Source organism: Choristoneura fumiferana, chromosome 12 (genome assembly GCF_025370935.1).
Source record: "Choristoneura fumiferana chromosome 12, NRCan_CFum_1, whole genome shotgun sequence".
Taxonomy (NCBI): Eukaryota; Metazoa; Arthropoda; class Insecta; order Lepidoptera; family Tortricidae; genus Choristoneura; species Choristoneura fumiferana.
In genome coordinates, this window is record NC_133483.1 from 11,988,645 (window position 1) to 12,001,948 (window position 13,304).

General features: G+C 39.0%; 1 protein-coding gene across 1 annotated transcript in view; it reads left to right on the forward strand.

Moving 5' to 3' along the window:
• The window catches only part of sif (guanine nucleotide exchange factor still life), a 165,487-nt gene extending 152,189 nt beyond the window's left edge, over positions 1-13,298 (forward strand). Inside the window, 7 exon segments of the mRNA XM_074095344.1 lie at positions 5,426-5,573; positions 6,202-6,288; positions 7,690-7,801; positions 7,990-8,140; positions 8,365-8,468; positions 12,071-12,129; positions 12,131-13,298. Of these exon segments, the coding sequence (XP_073951445.1) occupies positions 5,426-5,573; positions 6,202-6,288; positions 7,690-7,801; positions 7,990-8,140; positions 8,365-8,468; positions 12,071-12,129; positions 12,131-12,259 (790 nt within the window). The 3' untranslated portion in view covers positions 12,260-13,298.
• Positions 13,299-13,304: the final 6 nt, after the last annotated feature.

Consider the following 13,304-nt stretch of genomic DNA (forward strand, 5'->3'; position numbering starts at 1 on the left):
TTTAATCAACACATTTGTGAAAAAAAGCCGATGAGAAAAAATTACTGACAGGAAGAAAAATTGTAACATTTCGGGTCTGAAACTGTTTTTTCGTCATCCTTTTTCGCAATTTACACGCTTGAGACGTCCGTAAATTCATGCAATATCCGGGTGTAATTTACAATTTATAGTCTGCGCCCTACTCGGCCTGATGACTTCAATATATTCAACAGAAAATATATTCCCATAGATTTGTTGGATTGATGTTTGAATATAATATTGGACTAGAAATATTTACGAATTATTCGGGTACTTTGTTGATCTTGATATTTATCAAGATATTCAAACTTAAGTCGTTGCGACCTTGTTTTGTTAACAACTATTCAGCTATTTTTTCGATATTCTCTTCTAAGACACTTCACAAAGTGATCAGTAATGATAATGAACCGTCACGATGTCTTTCTTAAGTAAATACTCGCAGTGTGGTAGTTTCCTCGTGCCCTCCTTAGTGTACGGAGTTTCTAGTTGGCAATAAAGAGCACGGCTGCCCCACTTTCATACCATTTTTAGGATGCCGTATCCGAACCAAAGGGTGACAAACGGAACCCTATTACTGTCGCTTTGCTATCCGCGCGTCTGTCTGTCTATCACAGGCTTGTATTTTAAGAACCTTTATAGACATAGCTGTAATTCACACTTAGGTAAGTACCTGGGCGACCGAGCTTTGCTCGGGCTAAAACTTGGTAACAATCGTTTTTCCAGAGATAAGACCAAGTTAGATCGATTTTTCATCCCCGAAAACCCCTACATACCAAGTTTAATCGAAATCGTTGGAGCCGTTTTCGAGATCCCCGAAATATATTTATATGTCGTAAGATAGGACTTAGAGAGCCGGGATCCGACCGTAACATGATCAATGTGGGCATAACAAGTGGGATTCGGGCAGAGTATGAAACTATTTTGAAGAACTAACAAAAGTCCACTAATTCTGGTCAAGATAAAACCAAAACAATACGACACTCGTTCACTGAAATCTTAGAAATGCAACTATCATAACGATTCACAATAACTTAAGGAAAAGCCTAGCTAAATAATAAAGAAACGCGTAACAGTTCCTGAGACTGTCGACTCGGGCCAGACTTCTTTTACAAACTGACAATTGACGATCACTTTTCCCGCGTCCAGATTAGACATGGGTAATCTCAACTCCGCGAAGTGATCTGACTCACTAGATCCAGCTCCGGTGTCGGTACCGAATCCGCTTATTGAATCCGACTCCTTTATTGACTCCGGTTCTTTCGAGCGATTATCAATTTATCTATGGCCGGTCCGCCCCGGCTCGATTCGGTCGGTCGGTGTCAGTACGGTACTGCGGTGCCCCACCCGCTGACTGAACTGAAGTACATATTCGTGAGAGAAAGATTCGTTCGTTAGTCCAAGTCCGAGTACCGAACCGAACCGACCAAACAAACATAGATAATAAGATCCAAGTCCAAGATCCGATCCGCAGGGCTACTACGAACCGAACCGAACCGAACCGACCAACCAAACATAGATAATGCGATCCAAGTCCAAGATCCGATCCGCAGGGCTACTACAATACTCCAAAATCGAAGTTCGTATCGTGCGGTCCCTCTGACACTTATACTATTTAATACGAGAGCGAGAGGGACGGTACGATACGAACTTCGAGTTTCGTAGTAGCCCTGCCGATCTGATCCGAGCTTAACGAGAGCGAAAGCAGGCGGACGGAGCGAGTCAGTGTGAGTGAGCGTGACGGCGATCACGAGCGAGGCGAGCCGCTCGATCCAGTCGGAGTTAGTAACTCCGGAGTCAATAAGATTTGAAAGGAGTCATTAAGGGATTCGGATCCGCTTGAGGATCTGACTCTTTTGAATCTTCAAATCCGGATTTACCCACCTCTAGTCCAGATCTCAGGCTCTGTCAAGCGCGCCACGCATGGCAACACTGGCGTTTCGTAAGTGCTATAATGCCAATCCTTAACCCTTAAATTGGCACTGTGCATCACCGTGTACGTTAGTTAATAAAAAATCCAACATCAATATATATATTTTTTGAAACTTTTATGACTAAAAACTACTAAATAATTTTATGATGAATGGTTGAAAAAATATGTGACTTGGCAATAATTTCAAATTAACGTCAGTGTCAAAAATAAGTTCAACGCGGCGTCGCATTCTAGTACCTAGGGAAAGTTTTATTAAAAAATTTCAACTTTTTTCTTTGCAAGTTATGCTTATTATGTTTTGTGTTTTATGAAAAAATGCTAAAGTATACGAACAATTGGTTCTTTTGTATACATTCAGCATGATAACAACGATAGTCACTGTTAAATTAGAACGTACACCACGGTTACCGTCGCCAAGTTTGTGAAGAAGTACTTACATTCAACTACGGTAACCAAACCACCATGTACGTTGCCAACTACAAGGTGAATTAACTTCGGTAACTACGGTGTACCTACATTACCAAGTTCCCTGTAGATTTTTTTGATTTCAAATTAACGATTTTACGTCCCCTTGTTATTTTAAATCTTTTTAAACAGTATGCTTTTCTTTCTTTGTCTGCAGTGCTTAACATAAAGTCGACCGCATAAGATTTTAGCTTTAATTCCCGTAGAAAATTCAGGTTATGATTGTGGCTCTAATCCGGACGAGGAAATTAAACCACACCTTCTCTAAACTCTTCTTTGGAACGTTTAAATTTGCTATACTGCTTATTGGATGAGCATGAATTTGATAAATATATATGTATATCCAAAACCGATTGAATTCTGAAAGCACGCACGATGCTTCTTTCACCCATTAGAGAAAAAGTTCTGCCCTGGCCATCCACAGTTATTATGATGCTTTGCCCACATTAAACTATGCAATCCATAGCCACGCCATCTACACTAGAGCGCGTTTCGAACTCAATCAGAGCTCACCTTCAGAGGAACTCATATATATGCCCCTTTGTTTCGCTGTTGGAAAAACGAAAACACGAAATTGCTTTCGACAGTTCCACACTACATTTGATTTGGATAGGTACGAGTATTTAACTAAATGTAAACAAACTTCAGTTGCTAGATTTGTCACATTCAAAGATTTAAACATTTTACTTGTCTATCATTGTAATACCTACTAACTAGACTAGTGTATTTCAATACAGATAGTATGTTTAGATAGTTTAATGGGGAAATTTCAATATTTAAGACACCAATTGACGGTGTTTTGTTTACATTTTGTTAAAATACCTATACCAAATATACCAAAACCAAGTATAAATGATGTTTTTTTTAAATAATTTAGGTTTTTTTATATAAAAGTTTACTGCCTGATTGGCAGCGGTAACCAGCGTGTACACAAAATAATGTTACTTTGTTCTTATAGAATTGGCGACGTACATGGTGATGTACATAGATTTTCTGAAAAACCAATAATGCTAGATTTTTTTTTCATTTTTCTGTAGACCCTAAGACGGTATTAAATAAAGGTATGATACTGTATCACTTGTTTTTGTATTTTTTTACTCTTGCCAATTTAAGGGTTAATAAACCACACATAGTAATGACTATACAAGGACCATACTCATATTTCTACATATATATATACTTAGTGCCATCCACAAACACGCGTGATTTTGTCAAAATTAGCCATTAATGGCATTGTAATAAGAACCACGGTGCACGGTACAAGAACTGCTCGTTTAAAGGTATTAGATGTAGGTATATTTCTATTGCCGCTATAAAAACAACAAAATTCAAATAAAAGTGTGTTATTCAGGAGGCTCTCCCATAGCTACTAACCGAGTCATTCTTGACCGGTTTTTAATATTTGTTGATATCCAATATATAAACCTCTATTATTATTCCGAGTTGGAGATATCAATCTCAGCAATAAAAATATACATAGGTACGTTTGAAGTGCCAAAAATATGTACACATGACGTTATTTCTTGTACATTAAGGTCGTGTATACATATTTTTTGCACTTAGGCTGTATTCATATCTTTGTTTATGTTTAATCATAATACGAGTACGCTAACGAATCGGATTCGTAGGACCAAAATAATTTATAACCATCATCATCATCATCATCTCGGCCTTTATGCGTCCAACTGCAGAGCACAGGGCTCCACTCATAATGAGAGCTTGAGCCGTAGTTCCCACGCGGGCCCATTGCGGATCGGTAACTTCACACACACTATTAATAATAAATTCAATTCAATTTATAATATAAAAATACAGGGTGATACATTGAACGTGAATCAAAATTAGTGTTTCATGATCGGTAAATACTGTAAAATATAATGCATTAATCTTTTTGTTGAAAATTGACTGAAAATTTAGCAGTTTGCATACATTGCTGGTGGTAGGACCTTGTGCAAGGTTCGCACGGATTGCTACCACCATCTTTCAGCTCGCTAATCCTGCCGTGAAGCAGCAGTGCTATGCACTGTTGTGTTTCGACGTGGAGAGTAAGACAGCCGGTGAAATTACTGGCACTTGAGGTATTCCATCTTAGACCTCTAGATTGGCAACGCATCTGCAATACCCCTGGTGTTGCAGATGTTTATGGGCGGTGGTGATCTCTTACCATCAGGAGACCCACTTGCTCGTTTGCCATCCAGTGGGATAAAAAAAATTGTTAAAATTAAATCACGAAAAATGCAAAAATTTTCATTTCACATTCAATGTTTTTCACGTTCAATGTTTGTTTCACCCTGTATTTCAAATCAGAGTAAAAGAAAACTAAACTATTGCCATGGCCTACCAATCCCTACAAGGTATATTTAATACAAAAAAACCGCAATAGATGGCACTACTATTAACATTTGTAAATTATAAAATGTGAATAAGCCGAATTAAGTAGAAATATTAAGATTAAAATAAAGACTAGCATATTTTATAAACACAATTTCACATCAACCTTAATTCAACTCCTAAATTTGAAGATAAGAAACACCATAAAAATAATAAATTGAGAATACGAAAGTTAAGGCTACATGTGGCTACATTTCAGCTATGAGGCTTTCGTAGTGTTTTGCAATTGTGACGCTAGATGGCGAATAACCGGAATGCGCTTGCTGGGCTTGCCCCGCGCTTGCTCACATTCGTAGAAACTATAGAGAGAATAGAGAATAGAGAGAAACATGCCATTCTCTTCTAATGACGTAAATAAGACAGAGACATCATGCGTATCTCTAGTCGTCTAGGCTCAGTTGGTGAGCTTGTTGGTTGTTGTCAGTGTACCGTATCCTTAGTGTCTCACTAGATGGCAATATGTATCGTGTTATTTGTGTTCTCACTGGTGCCATCTATTGGAAAATCGAAGGAAAGAAAAATAGCCAGTTAAATAGCCAGTATTAGGGTGATACCATTTGCTTGTACTAGGTGGTGTCTCTGTTATATATGTACTCATGTACTCTGTGCTATTGCCAACAGCACGGCCGACTTCCGCAACGCATTCCTGAAGACCATTCGGCAGATCATCCGCGAGTCAGTGCGCAACATGGCGCTGCCGATGATGCGGATGGCGCCGACTCCGCCGCGCGCGCCGCACACGCTCGAGCGCGACCGCCCCAAACATCAGGTATACCTACTACCTAAACTACACTATTACCAACAGCACGGCAGACTTCCGCGACGCATTCCTGAAGACCATTCGGCAGATCATCCGCGAGACAGTGCGACCGCCCCAAACATCAGGTATACCTACTACCTAAACTACACTACATATTTCCAACAGCACGGCAGACTTCCGCAACGCATTCCTGAAGACCATTCGGCAGATCATCCGCGAGTCAGTGCGACCGCCCAAACATCAGGTATACCTACTACCTAAACTACACTACATATCCAACAGCACGGCAGACTTCGCAACGCTTCTGAACACATTCGGCATAATCGCGAGTCAGTGCACCGCCCAAACATCAGGTAAACCTACACTAAATACACTACATCAGCACGGCAAACTTCCGCAACGCATTCCTGAAGACCATTCGGCAGATCATCCGCGAGTCAGTGCGACCGCCCCAAACATCAGGTATTTATAATACCGTACAATAATTATACCTACTACCCAAACTACACTATTACCATTACATGTTGTAACATTAAGAGGCTAGATTATTTCTTTCCAATTTTAATGGTTTCCAAAGAAAACTGGATACAAGCTTTATTTTATCACTTAGGTATTATAAAATTTATAAAATTTCTAGGTTCACGTGATGCAAGGGTCACAAACACTCGGCAAGACGAAGAAACCCAAAACTTCTGGTCAGCGGTTATCCGCCGGCAACATTGAGGTGATTAAATAAACGTTTTTCAGTAAAAATAATCAGTAGCTGAACCTGTTTATTTATGACTAACAGTCTGGTACTTAGTACAATTTTCAATGGGAATATTGCAATGTCAAAATAAAATAGATAAGTACCTATATTTTTATCTACACAGGCCTAATAGTTCTCAACCAAACCAACCAAAATTCGGTTTCAGTAAAATCTCAATTTTTCTATTTCCAAGTTAACAGAATAGAAACTCACTTAATATTTGATTGCATTTAGGTATCATATCAGTTTTGGTCGCATACCAAGATATGGTATATGATGTATATTATTATGTTGTGGACCAATTGATAAATGACCAATACGAGATGGAAATTCGATAATAACTATTCAAATAATTAAATTAATAATAATAATAATAATAAATTCATTTACTTCGGTCAACTTGGCACATAAAATAAATACCTGGCAGGCTAACTTACCTACATATTTTATATTATAATCAATAATATTTTTTTTATTTATTATTCATTGCATATCACGTTTATACATAGCAGTTGTTAGTTGTTACAATTCGCTATAGTCACATGTGACGCCCTCTACATATTTAAGAGTATCAACATCTTATTAATTTACTTCAGTATCTATTCATTTTTATTTTCATTGAGGAATCTCTTAAGTTATAAAAACACCTTCCGATGAGGATTGACTAACTGTTTAGAAAATATCGCCGGTTTGTCCAAGTTCTTAATTGCGTTTGGTAAATGGTTGTCAACTTTAATCATCATATGGTGTGCGCTGTATTTAACCAGTTTGATTTTAGAGAAAGGCAATTTAACTTTATTGAGATTTCTATTGTTTCTCCGGATTGGAGTATAGAGGTCTAAAAAAAAAGGTTAAACTAATTTGGTGACAAAACGGCGTGACCCCGTTGAGTCACCGCCCCAAATTCCCCGGGCATGAAATATCTTTCAAAATCTCTAAACTAAGTTATCTATAATGGTTGAATTCATTCTTGTTTTGGTCGCAGTTGAACCTAACACGCTCCTCCTCGCTGCGTTCGTCGTCGCGCCTAACTTTCCGAATGATTGAATCAGACTTCAGTTGGCTAAAAATCAGTTTTATTCAAATTGCCCAACGAGCATGTAGCATTCTTGATGACCGGGCAATGTGATAAATAATGAAGTTTAGATAATAATTATCACTTTTGTTAAATAAACTTTTCCCGGTACAGATTGTCATTATTTTTATTCGTCGAAAATAGGTATATACACTGCAGTTGTAGTTACAATGTTGAAATAATGTTCAGCTACATTATAAATTCATTATAAACTCTTTATAATGCCCTTATTAACCACTTGGTCCATAACATATATATGGAACTTGTATTATTTTATAAAAACATTTTCAACAATTTTGCAGGTCGGTGACCTTTCACGTGAAAACTCTCAGGACGCCGAGGAGCCACCTCAAGAGGCTCTAGCGAACGAACCCGCGTTCCGACATCGCAGCAAGACGCTCGGCGACCCCGTTGGTAAGTCATATTAACACAATATCGTCTCTTCGTACCTATGTACAACTAACCATGTCGATTTTACTAATAAAAGCTCAACTGCCAGCACCAACCAAACCACTCACCAACCCGACTTACTTACTAATATCCTACAGCGCATGTGCACGTTAATGTTACTAACTGGTCCTTTTCCTTACCTTGGTAACCAGATACACAAAGCAGCGTGAAACGGGCGCCTCCGCCGCCTCCGCCCGACACAGACAAGTCCGACCCTGGCTCCAAATCCGAAGGCGAGGACGACCACCCGCAACCTCCTCCCAAGCGAGGGTTAGGCAGAACTCCCAACCATCTGACGTTAAGGTACCAGCATATGTATGGGTTAGCATTAGCACCACTCTCAACACATGCTATTACCTACACAATTTCGGATTGGCTACTCTGTACACCAACGTTATTTTGATTTTTTCCACGCGCTCTAAATTTACGTAGGTTTGCTTATTTCTACTCATACATATGTCACTACTGACTGCGATACTTTTTATGTGACCGAAGTGGGCTCAAGTGATATTTTTTGCGCTTCACAGTACGACTTCGACTCTCAGCGCCGGCAGCACGGGCAGTCAGGCGAAGCTGATCCAGTCTTCGCACCAGCCCACGCAGTATCAACCAACCATGGTTAAAGAACTAGGTAAGCAGGAGTCGCAGTCCCTTAAATCGTCTCCAGAAAGAAAAAACTCCACTTCATCTGAGAAAAGGATCAGAGTCATCCGTTCGTGCAGCGGCAGTAGTATCAATAGGGACAAATCCCCGAATCGATCAGTCGATCGCACATCACCGGAACGAGATCGAGTCACTAAAGTCATTGTTTGCAAATCTCCTAATAAATCGAGCTTGAAACATAGTAAAACTCTTCATCGATCACCCAGAGGCAGCATCGACCAGTCCAAGTCTCCCCGTGGCTCTATCGACAAGTCTCGCTCCCCGCAGCAAAGTTTCGATGGCTCTAGGTCCCCTCGAGGCAGCATTATGAAATCACGTGAGAATAGTGTAGACAGATCGCGATCCCCTAAACCAGCACCAAAGAAGGGTATAATGAGAACACCGCAAGCCAGTTTTGATCGATCTCCTTGTAAATCACCCAATGTGAGCCGTCGCTCCTCAAAATCTAGCGGAGAAAAACTAGCTAGACTGGGAACAAACTCGCTGGATAGAATGACGCACTATTCTCAACTTGCTAAGGCGGAAGACAAGGCGATCAAAATGGGCATTGTTGTATCGAAGTCAACTGAATCGATAACTAAAGCTATCGAGCATCCAACTTGTGTTCAGTGTTACCTATCTGGGAAGAAACAAAGCAAAACCTCCTAGCATAAGGCTAGGGGCAAGTCCCCTAAGTCAAGACGAAAGTCATTGACTGCTCATCATTCGATTCTGACATCATCAGATCGAAGTAGCATCGAGACTTTGGACGATGTACCAGTACGCGATCCTTGCACCAACAAGCGACATTACGAAAAGAATGAATTCGATCAAATACACGTCTAAACAGGTGCCGAAAGGAAAGTATTTTAATACCTAATTTTAATTTTATTTAAACTACCTGTTTAGTTATTTATTTTATTCCAATTCTTGTTTTCTAGGTTACAATTAAACAATACTGGCTTTTATTAGAGAATACCTCTTAATGTCCACTTTACAGAGCATGATTAACTTATTTCAACAATGTTTTACCAATTAAACACTGCCTTATTAAACGAGAAATCATTTATTATTTTGGGATCTATATATCTTACAACGTAAAACCTAACCTGTGCTAAGCTTTATCCAAAACCTACTTAGATCCTAACTTTGTACCTGGTCGTATACGTTAGCAGTCAACAGTGTAAGTAGGTACCTCCGGTCCTATCATAAATAATGGAATTGAGTAGTGAAGGATAAAAGGTCAATTTACCTTTTTAATATATTTTTTTATACCTGTAATTCTCAACCTTTAGCTTAAATTTATTTTAATATTATTTACTTTTTGGAATTAACACCAAGAAAAGGCAAAAACAGTAATAAGACTAGCTCAAAATACTAGAAGGATAATAAATAGCGTATCATCTAGGCGTCTAATCTCGTAGCGAATCGTTAATAAATGAAAATCTTATAAACAATTGATATAATATTAAAATGTAAGTTACATACTACCTCCACCACATGTTGAACGCTAATTTCAATTGTAGCTACCTAATGAAAGAAAAAAGCACCACAAAATTCCAAAAATATTTACTTATACACACTTTATAACCGCGGCAATAGTGTTGATGTATGTATAGATTTTTTGTAACTTTGTCCGGGTATTATGTTTTAATATGGACTGTTCAAACCCTAACCGACTCCTAATTGCATTTATATCTAAAAAAAAATATTAGTGACATCTTGACAACACCCAGAACTGGAATCAAATTAATGATTGCGTATAAAACTGTTCTGTCTTTAGAAATGCAAGCCAGAGCCTAATTTTCAGGGGACATCTCAAATAGTCTGAGATGTGCACAGTACAGGCGTAAGGCGTAGTACGGACTGTGCGGCAAACCGTGCGGTCTGAGCGCGCCGTCCCTTTCTCAAGCGATACTTTGAAGACGGACGGCACGGCTAAAACCGCGCGGCTGACCGCATAGTGCTAGTCTAAGGAAACCTATAACTCTTACAGCGGATTGACGTTTATTTCGACTTAAATTAATATCACATTGTTTACTGAACAGTAACTACCCGACCCTACACCACCACAAAAGGAAGTTTCTTAAGTTGTACATCCAATATTACTTAATTAACCACTAACCATTAGAGTTATAAAGAAATTTGCGTGCAACCCATGTCACCGCTGAGTCGGAAAGCTTTCATGTTTTATGTACCTATATGTATGTAGTAGTGTAATGAGTAGTTAGAAGAGGTAATTTACACCCAATATTAAGAGTAATATTCAATTATAAACTTAAATTCTAGACAATCCAAGTGCTACGTGTTACATAATAATGGCTGTGGAATCGTACTGATGTTAATCCTTAGTCCCTCTCGTCATAGTCTTTTTCTCTCTCTTTGACTTAATTTGAATATTATACTTACATTCTGATAGGTTAATGAATTATTATTATGTAGATGGCCTAAGTATAGTTTAAACCATTAAGTCTTCCATTTCGAAGTACCTATATTTAATGAAACTTAAGTTTATTTCTGATGTTTACTTATGCGCCAGCTCAATTTTCTAATGATGTTTAAGACGACATTATCGGTTCTATAGCTTTACCAGTTATACATGTAATGTATTTGTGTACGCCAATGTACCTGGAACCTGTCGTTGGTACTGCATGTAGCACAGTTCCTTTATTTTCTTCAAGTTATTACTTATTCTTATTTTATTAGAACTACAAAGTTGTCCATTACTTAGCTATTTTATTTTCATGTGGCCCATTTATTAGCAATCCATCTTGAATTCATTATAAATTATGTTTTTAGTGACTTTTCTCAAGTCAATCTTGAACCATTTCATAAAAATGCCTATTGCAGTACTAACAGCGGTTAATAAATGTTACCTACCTTATGCCCATTTGAGATACTCTACTAAAGGCATAAAGCATAATTAACAGTATAAATTATAGCTAATAAAAATATAGCCAGGATATTATACAATTAATCAGATTTATCGCTAAATTATAGACATGTATTTAAATAAATAGATAGGCAATACTACAGTCGTACTCGTACTCACCTTAGCCCTAGCGCCTCACCTAGCTTCATCGAAACTCAATCAATACGCACTTCTCTACTTTCAAGGGTCTTGATGTGGATATCTGGTGTTTAGATCATTATTAGACAACGCCTCTTCGTTGACTGCACTTAGATTTTAGTGGGTATTTATCACAGTAGGATTTTTAGTCTGCTGTGTGTGAAATAAGTAGGTAGTAAACTATTTTAGCCTTAATATCTAACTGTGTAGTCGTGGATATTATTTGAATGTTCGATGATAATGTTGACCGGCGTAGAACTCGTCAACCACTAGTTAAAACGCTCACTCTCCGAACTTTTAGCTTGAATTTTAATCCAATGGAGTTTGGTATCTGCCTAGCTCGATGTTCGTACGCTTTCTAACAGGGCGTGGCACCTACGACAACATTCATCAAACATTCAACTCTTTTGCCACCGCGATGTCCTGGCGATCGGAGCAAACATTATATATCTAAATTTAAAAATCGTCGCTTGAAAAGAGGAAGTGAAATTTATAAAGAGTTTGGTGTTTGGTTGTTGTAGGATCGCCCGTGTGGAAACCGCGCGACATGTTGAGCGAGGCGGGCGAGGGCGCCGGCGGGCCGCGGGGGGCGCGGGGGGCGCCGGGGCGCGCCCTCCGCGCCCACCCTGCCCCGCTCGCAGCGCCCAGCGCCGCGCGCGCACCACCTCTCGGCGAGCCGCAAGTCGCTCGCGCCGGACCACCGACACTAAAGTCTGCCGCCCCGCCCGCGACCACTCACTTCCCTAGTCTTTAGTCCCTCTCCTGATGCGACCTTCCGATGACCAACGTCGACTGAAGGCTTTGATTAAGTCAAAGCTCCATACAGACGATCGCTCGTTGTCACTCTCTATCTTTCGCTAAATGCCCACACGCCCCTCTATTAGTGGACCCAAAGAATATGAATAAAACACCGCATGGAGCTGGGCTAAGTTTCAGCACTTGATTAAACCAAACGTCTTAATTTATCCGCAAACATTTTACCCGCCCCCGTAAATAATATTTATTTGCTCATAATTTCAATAAATTGAAACCATGAGTCATGAAGATTATAATTTTCAACCTAATTCGGCACAAACTTGATCCTCTCCTCTTGACGTATCTATGTTTTCTACTTACACCTATGATCAATATCACACATATGGCATGTTGCGTGCACCTTTTGGTCTTTAAATTAGATTCCAACATGGAAGTTAAATTTTATTAAAAAGCTCATTGCAACAAGCTTCAGGCACTCACTAATACCGCAACATTTTTCAAGGTTCAAATTAATGGAACGGGTGTCATTTGTATGAATGTACTGCACTGATGTACCATTCGAGTTAATTTTAGTTTCATAATCTTGTAATTTATACTTATATGGAGCTTAGTTTTTCGCAACTGTCATAATGCATTTTGGTTTTTTATCAATGAAAGCTCAAATCATAATGTTGTGTTCCTTCATTTTCAACTAACAATAAGACTGGGTGCGGAAATCCTGGTGTACGCACGAAATTATAATTTGTCAAATACTATTAAATAAGTTATTTTAATCAAACTCTGAAGTAAAACTCAGCTGTGCCACAATGCAATGTCGTACCTAAGTATTTCCTAGTAAATGCACTTCTTATCGTACTTAGAACTTACCTACATCTGTCACATCTTAAATAAAATTACGTAGATACCGTTAAAGTGATAGAATCTAAGTTTCATTTGGACCTACGATGGCTGACATGCATTTTGAGGGCGCTACGGTTTTGCACACCGCATGCGCGGCCG